This window comes from Cydia strobilella, chromosome 20 (genome assembly GCF_947568885.1).
Source record: "Cydia strobilella chromosome 20, ilCydStro3.1, whole genome shotgun sequence".
Lineage (NCBI taxonomy): Eukaryota > Metazoa > Arthropoda > Insecta > Lepidoptera > Tortricidae > Cydia > Cydia strobilella.
This window is the reverse complement of record NC_086060.1, coordinates 10,447,120-10,463,921: the sequence shown is the minus strand read 5'-3', so window position 1 is coordinate 10,463,921 and position 16,802 is coordinate 10,447,120. Positions and strand designations below refer to the sequence as shown.

General features: G+C 40.3%; 1 protein-coding gene across 2 annotated transcripts in view; it reads right to left on the bottom strand.

Annotated features, from left to right (window-relative positions):
- Positions 1 to 205: 205 nt before the first annotated feature.
- LOC134750474 (cGMP-specific 3',5'-cyclic phosphodiesterase-like) overlaps positions 206 to 16,802 on the bottom strand; it is a 200,042-nt gene continuing 183,445 nt past the window's right edge. For both annotated transcript variants that reach the window (XM_063685638.1, XM_063685639.1), the window contains 15 exons: positions 14,918 to 15,044; positions 12,910 to 13,028; positions 11,923 to 12,188; positions 11,461 to 11,637; positions 10,650 to 10,826; positions 10,001 to 10,126; positions 9,594 to 9,711; positions 9,004 to 9,095; positions 8,122 to 8,272; positions 7,137 to 7,309; positions 5,975 to 6,128; positions 4,388 to 4,547; positions 2,566 to 2,786; positions 1,244 to 1,418; positions 206 to 358 (listed from right to left, as the gene is read on the bottom strand). In XM_063685638.1, coding sequence (XP_063541708.1) covers positions 223 to 358; positions 1,244 to 1,418; positions 2,566 to 2,786; positions 4,388 to 4,547; positions 5,975 to 6,128; positions 7,137 to 7,309; positions 8,122 to 8,272; positions 9,004 to 9,095; positions 9,594 to 9,711; positions 10,001 to 10,126; positions 10,650 to 10,826; positions 11,461 to 11,637; positions 11,923 to 12,188; positions 12,910 to 13,028; positions 14,918 to 15,044 — 2,372 coding nt within the window. In that variant the 3' untranslated portion in view covers positions 206 to 222. The remainder of the gene's footprint in view (positions 359 to 1,243; positions 1,419 to 2,565; positions 2,787 to 4,387; positions 4,548 to 5,974; positions 6,129 to 7,136; positions 7,310 to 8,121; positions 8,273 to 9,003; positions 9,096 to 9,593; positions 9,712 to 10,000; positions 10,127 to 10,649; positions 10,827 to 11,460; positions 11,638 to 11,922; positions 12,189 to 12,909; positions 13,029 to 14,917; positions 15,045 to 16,802) is intronic.

Sequence of the window (16,802 nt, the reverse complement as noted above, 5' to 3'; positions counted from 1 at the left end):
ACAGATCCCCTTTTTGCTTAGTCTTGCATGTCTGCTCCGGTTCTTCTAGCACCGGCGGCTGGCTCTTTACAATATTTGTATTACCAGTTAAAACTTAACTGCCACAACATGACATGTGACGCAAATGGCCCATAAGCTTAGTCTTGCTTGTCTGCTCCGGCTACTGAATCGGCGATTGGCTCTTGAATTGATATAACACACTTACCAGTTAAAACTTAAACGTCACAACATATGGCACAGGCGGCCTTTTTGTTTAGTCTTGCTAGTCTTCTCCGGTTCTTCTGGCACCGGCGGCTGGCTCTCCGGCCGCTTTATGCTTGACCTCTCCTCCCGGTAGCTGGGCGCCGCGTACATTGATCTGCAATAGGCTTTGGTTTCACTTTGATTTTACAACTGTTTGAGGTAAGTAAATAACAGAAAATATCAAACAAAATCTGGGAATCATAGGGTCAATGGCAATTGAGGGATTGATTCACGGCACTAAGCAGTGAACTATGAAATTTCCTAATCAATTAGTTGTGCATGCTCGTTCACTGAAAAGATCGCTCCCAACTAGTACAATCTCACAACTGTACTAGTTCGGAATTTTAGTACAGTACTGCACTACACAGAGAGAGTCGACGTTTAGTTTTAGTTCGGTCGAATGAGTTGATCACTCGGATCGCTTTGCTGTCATTGTCACTCCTCGGTCCTCGCTCCCATTCTGTTTCGTTCGCGTGTATTGTATTAAAACGTACTAAGAACAGAATCATTAGGGAATAGTTTAGTCTAGTACAGTGGAGGGAACAAGCCACAAGCCTAAATTGTATGGATTTGAATTAAGATATAACTATTGCCTATGTTAAGTAATGACGATTTCCGTATAAAATAAACCTAATAATAAACATGTTTTTTTTTATAGAAAAAATTGACACAGGCGCTGTTATTTTAAAATTTGGTTTCCATTTTTATGTACATAAAAAATGTTAGAACACATTCAATACATTGAATGGTATTTGATAAAATGTATAAAACTGACTTTTACCACTACAACTATTAGAATATATGGGGCATTTTCTATGAAAAGGGACTTTATGGTCGATGGCGCTTGCGCCGCACAGCGTCGCGCGGCATTGTATTTATATCGGAGCACCGTTAATAATGGCGTAAGCGCCATCGACAATATCCCTTTTTATATAAAATACCACATTATCATATCATTTAACTGACTTGTGTAATACTTAGATTATTATTATATACTAACCTAGTAAGTTTGCTCCTTGCTGACCTAGATGTAAAATTCCCACTCTTCCCCCTTCTTAGCGAGTGGAAAGGAGTCTTTATAGGCTTGGCCAGAGCCACAGATGTTTCGGCTGCGGTCTTAGCGCAGTTTAACGTAGTCACTGTAAATTCCACGTCTTTGATTGGCTCACTGGAAGCTGTAAAAAGAATTGTGATATAATATTCCCAAAATAACTAGTGTCAAAAAAAAGGTGGTTGGGTTTTAATGTGTTATAGTAATTTTTAATATAACCTAGTCGTGTAATTTTAATAGGTAAGTAAGTAGATAGAATCATTAACATTGCTAAGCATAACTATGTCTTAGTCATTAAATTGTAAGATATATTTTACGCTCGAAATGGGCAAAATTGTTGATACTTATAACATGTTATATTTTTTACACAATTTTGACAATAAAATATTATCTTATCTTAACCTCCTAAGACGCACCATAGAATGTTTTTCAATTTTTTATTTGAACCTTGTGCTATAAGTAAATTGGAACGAATTTCGTTTGTTTTACAACGCAGTGAAATAAAAGAAATGCTACTTTATTTGTTTCATGAAAGGTTCAAATTAGATTGCAATTAATATGTACATTTAGACTCACGAGGTTAAGTGGTGACATTTAAGTAAGTAATTTAAATTATTGGCCGATCCAAGATCCAACATAGCCTTCTAGACAATGAATCAGAAATAAATACCCACACAAAAAAAAATTACGTTCTAAGTTTGAATTAATGATTATAGAATACTGACGTGGGTAGTGGAATGAATATAACCTCCTAAGGCCCAAGGTCCTACCTATAGTACCTCTTCAGTTCGATAAAATTTAAACCCTATTCAATTGGAATAGTCGCCTTTGCTTTGCTTCGTTCAATTTTCCAACAACGTAAAATCAACTCTATTTCCTACACTATAGGTTCTAATTTCAGTGGCAAATTTTAGATTTTTTATTTTTATGGCTGGGCCTTAGGAGGATAAGCACGTTGAAGGCTGTCCGGTGTGACAAAATCACTACATTTGCACAGTAAAAGTGTTACAAAATGCGAGCTTTGCCAGAAGGCATTCTCTACCAGTTAACCTTTGGGCCAAACAGAGATCAAATAGTGATAGGTGCGGGAAATATTTACACTAGGTATAAGATAAATTTTTGTTTGTTTGTATTGTTTTTTTTAATAGATAGAGTGATTCAAGAGTAAGGTTTATATGTATGCATCAGCAATGCACCCGTGCGAAGCCGGGGCGGGTCGCTTGGCTTTATTTATAAAATTCTGTAAACAACAAATATCAGAAACAACCTACCAGTAAACTCCTCAATAGGTTTATCAATAGTGTCATGATCGATCCACGTGAGCCCCATCTCCACCTTCTCCGCGAGGTCCTGCCACCGGTTCCGGTTATCCAGGGTGCCTGTGTAAAGAGGCTGGATCCAGGGGAACGTGTCTGAGAGCACCCTGTATAGCGGTAGGCAGATCATGTCGATGAAGCCTACTTGCATTTGAGGTAGCTCATCTTTCTTTTCTCTGGAAAAGATATTAGGATTGTTGATAGTTTTAGTAAAGTAAAAAAAAAAATGTGACATTTAATATTGATTCGCTAGTGGACATGGTGAAGTGAATGGGTTAAAAACATAAAAACCGACCAAGTGCGAATCGGGCTCGCGCACGAAGTGTTCCGTACCATTACGCAAGAAAACGGCAAAGAAACAACTTTTGTTGTATGGGAGCCCCACTTAAATATTTATTTTATTCTGTTTTTAGTATTCGTTGTTATAGCGGCAACAGAAATACATCATTGTGAAAATTTCAACTGTCTAGCTATCACGGTTCATGAGATACAGCCTGGTGACAGACGGACAGACAGACAGCGGAGTCTTAGTAATAGGGTCCCGTTTTTACCCTTTGGGTGCGGAACCCTAAAAATGAAATGATCCACTGCAACATTTTTCTCACATTTACGTTTGCACGCACACATTCACAGATGCGTGACCTCCTGAGAGGTCATTGACTCAAATGTATTAAGCAGGGACCGGCCCGCTATCCCTTATCGGGGTTTTATAAGGGTATTGCATAAGGCTTAACTCACCATACCCTTTGCCAGACGAAACCCTTTGTTTTGGTTTTAAAAACCCTTATATAAAGCTACCACATTTGAGTAATCGGTAGCCTAAATACCCTTACAAAACCCTTATCATCCGCTCACCAACACCTTGCATATTGCTTATAAGGGTAAGCCTTATAAAGGGCTTCCCTTTTAGCATATAAGCGTGCTAATTTAAGTCGTCTACCTTGTTCATAAAGCACACATTACTTCGAATCCGAGCGATCGTCGGCGGCGACGGCGGCGTTCTTTGACTAGGCACGTATTTTCTTTCCTTTTCATACACTACCGTAGATATATACTAATCCTGTCTCTTTCACGCAAAGGGAAACCTTTATAAAAAGCGCTTAAAGATAAGGGTAACCCTTATTAAGAGCTAGCCTTATTTTTGGTTAGCTTTTCGGTAAGGGTTAGTCAAAGGTAAGGGTATGAATGGGCTTGCAGTTCAAAAGGGAAAGTCTTTCAATGTGTTAGCCGTGTTTAAGTGTCGCCCATTGAAAGGGTTTTATCGCGGAAAGGGTTGTCCGGTCCCTGGTATTAAGTGATAAGTATGTGCGTGCGACATCGGCGTGACATTGAAGTCAGAGCTCCAACTTAGCGACGCGGTATGCCTGTATTCTTCGTCCATGCTTTTATGTAGATGTTTAAGGGTCTCCGGCAAGCTCGGTTTTCCATACAAACGTAGTTCCGCTCTCATTTTAAAACGACTCGCTAGATTGCTCTGAAACTTTGTACTTACAATGGGATAAGGTATATCTATGTCTGTAATTAGTGTATGTAGCTTCAGATACCATAGTTAAAAAAATACAGGGAATTGAAGTTTTTCATACAAAACTTTGTTCTTGCTCTATTTCGTTTGTTTTATAAACCGTATAAACTAATTTCAGACCTGGATATACCTCATGTCATTGTATGTGCAAAGTTTCATTACAATCCAACACGTAATTTTAAAATGAGAGCGGAACTACGTTTGTATGGGAAGGTGCAATTCGGCCGAGCTTGCCGGGGACTCTTAAGTACGTACCTGTCCATCATAGCAATAGGCTGCTGGTTGAGCTGTAACTTCTCCAAATCCCCCTGGTCGAAAAACTCGTCAGCGACCAGCTTTGCGACCTTATGCTGGACTTCCCAAGGCTTTGCGATGGCTGACACGTCGCAAGCTGTCATCATCATGCCGCATAGTACTGTGAAATGTAAATTACAGTTTTGGTGAAAATATTTAATTTAAATTACAGTTTTGGTGAAAATATTTCAAGCGCTAAATTTCTTTGGACACATTTTTGGTGATTTTTTCACTAATCGAATTTAAACTATCGTGAGACATATTAACTTAACTAACTTAGCGGTTTCACTCACGTGTTTTTAGTCACTCGCGCGACATGTTCACTGTTTTTTTTTCTGTTTGGCAATATTTTGTGTTGTTTGGTAAAATGGTCAAGAAATTTATTTATTGGTTTGCTATTTATTGCATAAAACAGGACAGTGGGTACAATAGCATATTATGCTTTATAAAGCATTCTCTTCTAATCAACCATTGGACTAACTAAACAGAAAGATTAAAGTGGTCTTTTATGTAATTTAGATAAGATCGACGATCTTCTGGCTGGAGGCCAACCAAAAATCTGAATATGACACAGATACTAGTTAGTAGTATAGTACTACTAAAACTACAACTTTTTAGGGTTCCGTACCCAAAGGGTACAAACGGGACCCTATTACTAAGACTCCGCTGTCCGTCTGTCAGTCTGTCTGTCTGTCACCGGGCTGTAACTCATGAACCGTGATAGCTGGAAAGTTGAAATTTTCACAGATGATGTATTTCTGTTGCCGCTATAACAACAAATACTAAAAAGTACGACCCTCGGTGCGCGAGTCCGACTCGCACTTGGCCGGTTTTTTTTACTTGCATTCCTCAACGTGTCAAACAAAAGCTACGTAGAGACGCAACTCAATACCGGTTATTAGGTTATGGATTACATACAAGGGCCTGACACTCTTTGATAGAGAAATATAGTCTTATTGCGATTCCTATAAGAGGAAAGGGATAATAGTGCCATGCTTTGTCTTTATCACCGACCGGGCATTTTTTCATGGTCGGGTTATGGCATCATAGCAAGGAGGCGATGGCGAAATACCAAAATTTATAAGAGTGAAAGAGAAAAAGGATTATGCTGCCCTTAGACATAGTATAGTAGTTATAGACATGAAACCGAGCGACCAGGGGTAAGAGAAAGACATATTAATTTATTGACAGGTTAATGTATGCAGCATAATCCTTTTTCTCTTTCACTCTTATAAATTTCGGTATTTCGCCATCGCCTCCTACATATGCTGCCATAACCCGACCATGAAAAAAAACCCGGTCGGTGATAAGGACAAAGCATGGCACTATTTTCCTTATTCCTCTTATAGGAATCGCAATAAGACTATCTTTTTCTATCAAAGAGTGTTAGGCCCTTGATGCTGCCAAACATGAATGTCTTTCTCTTACCCCTGGTCGCTCGGTATCATGTCTACTTGTATAATAATATACTATATCTGTGGTTATACACCTATTCCGTCTACACCGTCTATGGTTATGGTTAAATACGAGTTTGAAGCCGGGACTTACACTCTTTCTTCTCCTGACTCTGCCAGTCGAACTCCCCATCGTCGACCAGCTCCAGGAACTTGGACTTCTTCTTGAAATACATCGCCAGGTCTGTTGAGAGTATGGCCGTTTCTACCACCCGCATTACGTCTTTATAATCGCATGGGGAGAGAGCCTGAAAGATTAATATTTTAAATACATATTGTAGTTTTTAGGGTTCCGTACCCAAAGGGTAAAAACGGGACCCTATTACAAAAACTCCGCTGCCCGTCTGTCCGTCCGTCTGTCCGTCTGTCATATTTAAATGGGGCTCCCATACAACAAACGTGATTTTTTTGCTGTTTTTTTCCGTAATGGTACGGAACCCTTCGTGCCAGGGCTCGGAACCGGTATTTTTTAAAAACCCCGAAATAGCACAATATTTTGATTTTTTTAATGCTCATTACGTAGGACTGAATCATGTATTTAGGAAACAATTTTGCATTATTAAAACGTCCCATTAAAAATGAAATTATAAACAAAAGAACGAAAAAGAACTTAATAATACCGGTATTTTTGTATGGAGAAAATACCGGTTTCCGACCCCTGCTTCGTGCGCGAGTCCAACTCGCACTTGGTCGGTTTTTATAACACAGCTCTCTGAAGTTTTCTTTCCTTTCCCTTTTAAAATGCAATATAAAAAAACCGGCCAAGTGCGAGTCGGACTCGCGCACGAAGGGTTCCGTACCATTACGGAAAAAAACAGCAAAAAAATCACGTTTGTTGTATGGGAGCCCCATTTAAATATTTATATTATTCTGTTTTTAGTATTTGTTGTTATAGCGGCAACAGAAATACATCATCTGTGAAAATTTCAACTGCCTAGCTATCACGGTTCATGAGATACAGCCTGGTGACAGACAGACGGACAGACGGACGGACAGACCGGACAGACGGAAAGCGGAGTCTAAGTAATAGGGTCCCGTTTTTACCCTTTGGGTACGGAACCCTAAAAACGGCATTACAATACTGTCCGAGCGCGAATTCCGTGCACGGCTGAGGAATGTTAGGAATGTTGGGCGTCATGACCGAGTGGTGTCATTTTGTACGTAAGGGCGCGGCGCACACCCTCCCACTTCCTCGACCTCCGAATGCACGGAATTGGCGCGCGGACAATAGGCAAGAGAGTAGAAAGAAAATTTACCTGAAATATATTATTGCTTTCACTATTCAAAATCATGACGCACTGATCAAAATGGTGGTGCTCCATCGTCGATGTCGAATACAAAATCGCCAGAGGACTTTCGGTTTTCGTTTGAAACGCGTTGTTGGTTCCTCTATGATCCAGGTCATGGCATAGGCAAGCTACTAGTAAACCTGAAGTAAGACAAAAAATAATAGCTGCATTATTAAATATAATTGGTATATATTTTAAATGTTAATATATTTTCTTTTTTTATTGTGGGACGTACCACATTATTACAATCTATAAATTGTATAATAATACAGATGTCAATCACAATGAAAAAATCAACTCTGCAACGCATTGGACCGGCAATCCAAGGATGTGGGTTCGAGACCCACGTGGACCAGAGTTGATCATCGTTGATTTTTTCATTGTGATTGACATCTGTATATACAATTTATATATGGTATATATTTTCTTTAGAATCGAGAAAATAGCCGATGCTCTTCAAAAATTAATATCGACAAAAAATTGTTGAGGCCTAGTTTATTTTTCTGAAGAAAGTCAGATAGCAGGTGCTTTTATAAAAACTTGGGATTAGTATGCCAAATGCATTGAGGTAATATGTATACCTAGAGGCGGCCTCTCGAAGAAAATGTTTCCGCACCTCAATGAAGTGAATGCACTTCATTGCTACTGGCTGCGCTTATTCTTTAGCTTAGTAACAGAAGTCAAACGCAATAAATGGCTAACACCTGGCGGACACAATTTGTTCTCGACAGCTTTTTTATACATATATGTCAGTGGCCAAATGCTGACTCCGGCGTAATCGGGAAATCTCTCAAGTGAGGAGAAATAATACCGAAAAAACCCAATAACTAAGGAGAAACCCAGTGGTCAGGGTAACCGAAAATTCCTACAAATTTAATTGAATATGCGTTTTATATTTTGTGATATTTCATGTATGAGTATAGACGCATTACATAATAGAGTTTCACCTTACCTAAGATTTCTAGGTCCGACATGAATCGCTCCATCTTGCCTGTCTTCAGCATCGCGAACATGGTCTGTGCTACGTTTAAGGCGTGTCGCCAGTTGTGGTACTTTACTGGTCTATAGTTCTTTTTGACACTTAGTATCCAACGACATAAGACCTGAAAATATATCATCATAAAAATGTATGCACTAGAAATCACAGGTCGTTTCACGAAAGCTGGCACGAATGGAGGGAACATGGAGTGAACGAAACTTGAGTGACACATGTATCCGGTACCAAGGGTCTGACACTCTTTGATAGAGAAAGATAGTCTTATTGCGATTCCTATAAGAGGAAAGAGAAAATAGTGCCATGCTTTGTCCTTATCACCGACCGGGTGGCATCATAGGTAGGAGGCGATGGCGAAATACCGAAATTTATAAGCGTGAAAGAGAACAAATCCTATGCTGCCCAAATTGTATATGAATATTCTTTCTCTTACCCCCGGCCGCTCGGTGGCGCGTCTATAACTACTTGTATATACTATGTCTATGATCCGGTACACAGTCAGAGCCTCCATATTTTTATTGTTTAATGTCATAGATATTTCCATTCACTCATTCGTTCCATTCATGCCAGCTCTTGTGAATTGACCTGTAAATGACACAGCAAACACAGGCATGCTGTATTAGTATTCGAATTTATCTTTGGAAGTCAAAAATAATTTGGTTGTAACAGCATCAACTAGTGTAAAAATATGGGTGCACACATCATACTCAAAAATATGTCCCATAGCTCTTATGTCAGCGAATTAAGAACTGGGACATATTTTTGAGTAAGTTATACGCACCCATATTTTTACACTTGACTGTACCTGTACCTACAGTATAGTAGTTTTTTTGTGCTTACGTCATAAGGTATGTGGAACTTCTCCACCAAGTTGCACTGTAGGAACATTCGAAGCGTCGCTCTGCACGTGTCTTCGTCAGAAAGGTCGAAGTCTGAAAATAAGAAAAGGGAGAAATTAAAAATTATATTAGTAATTAGGATGAAAATAGTGAAGGATATGGCGGTCTTTACATTGGATGCGGATCTACACGCCGCTTCAGTGTGCGAGTGAGACATCGCCATATAAGTGAATAGTGCTGTCTCTCTCACACACCAGACCGATGAGGGTAAACTTCAGTAGGTCAGTTGGTAGAACGTTAGAGTCAGTGTTTCAGAGACACTAGCTCCAATCTCGCTCGAGACGGTATTTTTTTCCTTTTTTCCTTTATTTCAAAAATTCTTAGTCAATTTAGTATTAGTAAATTAGTAACTATATTTAGTACCCTAAGAGTAGTTTAAGTGTAGTATATTTCCATTACATGTTTTAGTAAGAGTTGTTAAGGAAATAAGTGAATTTCCCTAATGTGTATTTGTAAACTCATCTCCTGCTCACTTATTTCTGTTTGCTTTCCAAATAAATAAAATAAAATAAAATAAATTGGAATTCTTACCATGGAACTGAAAGCTGTAAAGATTGTAGGTTTCAGCAGTGGGGATAATTTCCTGACAGAGCTTGTTGGTGTCTTCTGCTGAGGCTGTGGCGTGGTATGACAGACATTCTAACGCAACCTGTTAACAATAAACAAGTATATGACGTACAACCGCCGCGGACACTCGTGCCTGAGGATGGATTCCCAAAGAATCCGAAACATGTCGCAAAAAGCGACTAAAAATAATAGTGAGTAAAAACCGTACTGATAAATATTTTGAAATATGTCTCACGATAGTTTAAGTGCGAATAAACAAGTATTACAATTCGGGTAGGTACCATTTAAACGATCAGCAACTTTGGCGAAAGTAGGTCAAAACAGTTGAATTTTTGGGTTCTCAAAACCCAATACAGTAAACGGTAGCATACCTTTTGTTTAGCCATCAGCTTGCAAGCGTTTTCATACATCTGCGTGTTGTGGATGCCCAGACCGCAAAAGATGGCGAATGCCTCGAATATCGATATATCGCCGTCGGTGAATTGACAACGGTTTTCCTGAAAGATAAATTAAACGTGAATCTAAACGACTGGTAACCAACTTAAAAAGGAGTCTCTTTTATAAGTTTCTCGACTTCTTAAAGAAGACTGGATCGAATTGGAAATTGGTATTGATGTATCTTCTGTCCATCTCATTGCTATCAGGTCAGGATCATGGCGATATTAAGGGAAGCCTTCAAATATTTTAGGCACACCGCCTTTAATGTTTGAAGACTTGAAGCAGACACTTAGCAATTCGTGCATTTGTCCTCCAATCAGATACCCAGAAGATGTTTATAACCTCTCATATCTTATAGACAAGCTCTGCCAGTGAGTCAGTCTCTGAGTGCTACTCCAATAACGTCTTTATTAGAGGGTTTAAGATCTTTATTAGCCTTAACAATGTCATCCTTCGCATCGTTATTCACAGGGCTAGCTCGATACCGATTACCAGTACTCTTTCCTCCAGTCTGATACCTCAGAGATGTTTAGAGCTATTTAGGTTTGATTGACTTGTAACATTTGCTACAACTTCACATACCTTATTGATTAGTTGTGCCACGCCAATAACATCTTTATTGGCATTCACAATTGGCATGCAGAGCATCGTCCTGACATCCTTCGCGTCGTCATTCGTTGGGTCTTGTAACTCGATACCGTGCTCTTTTCTCCAATCTGATACTTCGGAGATATTTAAGGCCTTATTGGATTGAGCCACCTGCAAACGAAATTTGAATACTGTAACATTTGGTCTACATTATACTAATTGCTGCATACCTATCAAGGTTTTGAAAAGACTTCTTGTGAAACTTTCTTGTACAGAAGTATGCTTAGTCAGACAGAAGGATTTATTTAAGCCACGTTACTTAGAAACTTCTTCTTCTTCTCTCTTCTTCTTTTCTTGTTCTTTTGACCACCGTAAAGACAAGGAAAACCTCATATTTTGGACATATCTATAGACACGACAAGTATAACATAATTCGTAACATCTTGGAAGGGAAAATCGACGGCAAAAGGAGTAGAGGAAGGAAAAAGGTAACCTGGATTGACAACATGAAAAGCTGATCCAAACCAGTTTGTTTAGACTGGCACAAGATAGAACCAAGTTCCGTAAGATGATCGCCGACATCCGCTGAGGATATGGCACAACAAGAAGAAGAAGACTTAGAAACTGACTACGTATAGTGGACATGAAGGATGAAGACAATACAATTCGTATTGTAATAATTAATAAAATATATACTCCTTAAACACACAACTCCCTGTGACGCACTTCGAGAGCGTTTAACGTGGGTAATAGTGTCATAAAAAGAGTAGTTTAGAAGAGTACTCGTACATCAAGTTCTTCTTACCGCTAAAGCAATGCAGGCTAACGTAGACTGGTAGTCGTGTCTTGGTGTTAATGTGGTTCTGGACTGCTTGGCTCCCAGTTCGAAGAGTGTGTGGAACCTGGTGGGCGCTGGTGGCGGAAGAGCGAGGGTCGTGGAACGCTCGCCGCCAGGTCTTTGGACTATGCGCTCCAAGTGACTCTGAAAAAGAAATGGAATTTAAAAAAGAAGAATTTTGTGGAATGAGTGCAACTTGTTAGGAAGGTATACAATGAAAAACTCTTCAACAGGCTTTTTCTTAGATCTCGGATTAAAAAAAATCCGTCATTGCAAGTTACTTTCACTCTGTTTCTACTCTCTTGGTCTTGTTCTGCCCTCATACACCGGTTCTCTGTAATCTTGACCAGATTATTGGTCTACCTTTTACCAGGGCCTCATAGCAGATTCTCCATTCTAATATGAAAATCAAATAACCAAAATACTTACAGATTCACAATGATCCGTATCCAAAATGAAGACAGCGCACCGGTCACACTTCAGTAAATCCCGCGCTTCAGTCATAATCTTCGTGACCAGGCACTCCAAGTTGCTTTGCTCCTCAAATATGCTCCTAGCCAGCGCCAGGAGTATCTGGTTCCTCTTGTACTCGAGTACCGAGGACTCGAAGAGCTGGGCGTTCTGGATGCCGATGCCGCAGAAGGTAAGGTAGCGGCGGAACACTTCCACGTCGCGGGGAGAAAATTCTTTGGAGCCTGGAATGTTTAATTTAATATCAGTCGGGTCATTTACAGTCAACAAAACTATTAGCTTAGCACCTCTACATCACACCCATACAAATGTGGCGTGCCAAACATAGCTTTACTGACTATACATCCAAGAGGCAAGTAAGCCTATTTTAGAGCACACGTATGGCATAATTTCACTGAGACCGCACCTTTTCTTTTCACTGTGATACTGTGATAGTTAATTGCATTCACAGTGGAAGAATTGTAACTATTTCCTAGTCCGCCTATATCTGTAGGCCATTCTTGTATTCTAGACAAGTGTCTAGAATACAAAAATGGAGCAAGTGCTCCAACTGACCTGATATGCAACATTTACATAAATCTGGTTTTAAAAGAACAGCGACAATAAAAAGGTTTGACCCAACGAGTTACGAAAACATTAGGTATTGCCTTTTTATAACAACGCAGCTAGCCGCGTCCTAATCTTAAAACCAACTCAAGTTTTTATTTGCAACCTGAAGGCGTCTGTCTTATGAAAAATGTTTTTAGGGCCGTTCGCCGGCCCTTTATCCTCACATTCCTGAGGGCCTAGACAAGATGAAAATGGTCACAAAGGAGGGGGCTTAGATTATCGTCAAGTTGTCAACATCCTCTAATGGCGCTGCGCGTTTAGCGCTATTTAAACTCACAGGTGGCAACACTCTGCTGCTGTTGTTGCTAGCTGTTGATGGTTAATTAGTTCACTTACCATCAGTTTTGTTAATAATTTGAGCGACGCCAACAACCCCTCCCTCATAGTTGCAGATTGGCATACAAAGGATGAGCTCAGTCTTGTATCCGGTGCGGGCGTCTATTTCACTGTTGAACCTGGAAATTCGTTATTATATTCTTAATATTTGTTTCTATGGCTATGGATGGTTGGCAGTCCTCAACTGTGCGTTCTCGCGCCTTGCACAGCTAAACTTTGGAATGAATTGTCGCCTGCGGTAGTTCCGGAGTCCGGACTGATACGACCTTTAAACCTTCAAGAAAAGAGCGTACCGTATCTTAAAGACCGGCAACGCACTTACAACCCTTCAGGGGCCCTATTCGAGATGCACAACTGTCAGTTTCGGCTTCAACATCAGTTCAACAGTGGAATGAATCATTTGTTCATCAACTGTGGAAAGTATCATTTGGTTGTACACCAAAACTCATTCATTGAAAAAATTATGCAACAAAAATCAACTTTGTTTTCTTACTACTATACGGTTTAAAATGGCTCTGAACTCTGCGTGGTTCGGTTTGGTTTCGTTGTCACCTAACTGTGGATTGCTAATGTCAAATTTACCTATTTGACAACACACGATTTCTTCCATTCAACTGAAGTTCAACACGAAACGTCACTTAACGCATGTCGAATACCGCTCCTGGTGTTGCACGTGTTTATGTAATCGCTTACCATCAGGCGATTCGTTTGCTCGTTTGCCTCCTATATCATATTCCTCTTCCTCCTCCGTCGTTCCCTCATTACTGAGGATCGTGACTCCTTCGAAGAAGTATCGAGATGGCTTCGCTCCATAGGCTTCTCTATATCATATTAATAGCTCTACAAAAAACGATTATAACGGGATCCTGATTTCTTTCGATTTTGCTATGTTGGTCGCACAAACCTATGTGCCTATCTGGTGCCTACCTGGTACCCCATATGCGTTCATTATAGTGATATGGTGTTTTGTTTGAGCACCTGCTCAATTAGATTCACAATTCTGATTTCGAAAGGAATATGTATGTAAGTTAATTTTGTATTCAGTAGTAACGTCTGTCTCGGTAGCTCTGTTAGTATAGGGACGGGCTGGTGACCAGGAATGGCGAGTGCGAATTTCGCCCGAGACAACGAGTTTTTCCACTTTTCCTTTATATCTCTTGCGGTTGTGATATGTTTGTATGCAATTGTGTGGTTGTGGGTGGCTGCTACGGATGGGTAAGCGCAGTGTCGGACACCCACAAACTAGATGGACGGATGATCTCGTACCCGTCGCTGGGAATCTGGATGTAGTGTGCTAGAGATCGCTGCCGGTGGCGGTATTATGTGGGAGGTCTATGTCCAGCAGGGACCGGACAACCCTTTCCGCGATAAAACCCTTTCAATGGGCGACACTTAAACACGGCTAACACATTGAAAGACTTTCCCTTTTGAACTGCAAGCCCATTCATACCCCTACCTTTGACTAACCCTTACCGAAAAGCTAACCAAAAATAAGGCTAGCCCTTAATAAGGGTTACCCTTATCTTTAAGCGCTTTTTATAAAGGTTTCCCTTTGCGTGAAAGAGACAGGATTAGTATATATCTACGGTAGTGTATGAAAAGGAAAGAAAATACGTGCCTAGTCAAAGAACGCCGCCGTCGCCGCCGACGATCGCTCGGATTCGAAGTAATGTGTGCTTTATAAACAAGGTAGACGACTTAAATTAGCACGCTTATATGCTAAAAGTGAAGCCCTTTATAAGGCTAACCCTTATAAGCAACATGCAAGGTGTTGGTGAGCGGATGATAAGGGTTTTGTAAGGGTATTTGGGCTACCGATTACTCAAATGTGGTAGCTTTATATAAGGGTTTGTAAAAGCAAAACAAAGGGTTTCGTCTGGCAAAGGGTATGGTGAGTTAAGCCTTATGCAATACCCTTATAAAACCCCGATAAGGGATAGCGGGCCGGTCCCTGATGTCCAGCAGTGGACGTCCGTGGCTTATATGTAGGTATTGTGTGTTAACAAACCTGGGATCTGCGTATGCGTTTCTAATGTTGATGTGATGTTTTGTCTGAGCAGCTACGCCCGCTACTCCGACGCCGAAGGGAATCCTGATCTCTTGCGATTGTGCTGTATTTAACGCTTCGGTTAGGTCTGAAAGTAAAATATTTTTTTTTTACTAACAAATCTTCGGAGGTAAAGTAACAAATTTAAGTAAAACTAAATTTTTGATTGTTTGTCTTTCTCATAGGCAATCAATTCAATGTCTTTTTCAATTGTTTTTCTCATAGGCGCCTTCCGACATCTGATAACGGAAAGGCGCTTCCGATAAATTCTGCCATGTCGGAGCCCCCCCGTCAGCTGTTGGACCGATAATATTTGTTTGTGTGCGTATGTGTAGGCATAATGTTTATTGTAGTGTGCGTGACCGCTAAAGACGGCGCCCGGGCACCGCCGTGGCCTGTCTACGGGGGTACGGGGATGTAGGATCCTACGTTCGATACCGGATCGGACAATGTGAAAACGCTCTAAGGGCTTGTAACATAAAACATAGCAGGGACGAAAATTATTGGCGTGTCCTAACTCCTTCACAAGGCAAATTTATTTTTCACCTCAGCAGCTCGAACAAGCCTACTTTCGTCACTCTAGAGAGTGACGAAGTAGCTTTTTAATTTAGTGAAGGCCATGAACTGCCACTTCATACTTCGGGGTCTATTACAAATTCGAAATACATTTTAACCTTTAATGTTCTCACTACTGAGGTGAAAAAATATATGTGTCACACGAGAGCAAAGTTATTTTACATCTCGTGTTTTTGAGTCCCTCGCTACGCTCAAGATTCAAACTTAGAATCACTCGATTCGCTCGTGATTCAATTATAAAATCTTTCGCTTACTCGGGACTCAAAATCAACACTCGCAAGAAAAATCAACTTTCCTCTCTTGTTGCACAAATAACTAATTCTCCATCATGTTTATTTAATCTTCGTCACCGAACGTTTTCACGGAGACCCCCCGAAACACAAGCTCCTTACATTATTAACAACTATCACTAAAATACAACCCTTATCATTTTGATAGAAGGACCAGGACCACTTTACTTCGGCAAGAGATAGCACTCGACTGTTCATTAATATTGCTACCATTACTTAAACCAGAGACAAGGAAACGTTAAATACTAATGTATTTACAAAGTCGCTTTTCTCATTATTGTTGCAGATGGTCCGAGAATATTTTATAAGTCGCTTTGGCAAGTAGCTTCGGCGTGAATTAATAAGTACGGCTACCGGAACTTGGAATCTGATAAAGCACATCAAAGTAAAAATAACTACTACTTAAGTCCATTTTGCTTAACTCAATGACAATAACAAACTTCACAGCAAGAACTAGAATAGCTATAGAAGTCTGACTAGTGCTCACACAAATCGATAGCTTAAGTAGTTCTCGCGATATTCAGCAATGTGACAGACAGACGGACGGACGGCCCGAGTCGCACAATACCTCCGTTTGCTCGGTGGCGCGTCTATAACTAAGGTACTTGTGTCATGATTTATTTATGACAGATAGGTAGCAGTTGAATTATAATTATAATGTGGCAACATCATTGCGTTACCCCGATTAGTACGGGGTAGTTGGGAAAATACCTGGCAACACGGTAGGTAGCTAGGTAGTGGGGCACGGGAGCCAGCTGGACTGGCTCGTGAGACTCGTTCACTTAGATCGAGACAGTCAAAGAGGACACATCGTGAAGGATCAGTCGAGTACTTGCAAGTACCTCCATTGGTGTATAAGTAATAATTAGAGTAACCCATAGAAGCTGTATCTTCACACTTGAATATACTATAAACAACGGATAAATCTAAACAAAGCCAACTTTACGCCCTTAATACTTAATGAAACCTTACAAAGGATG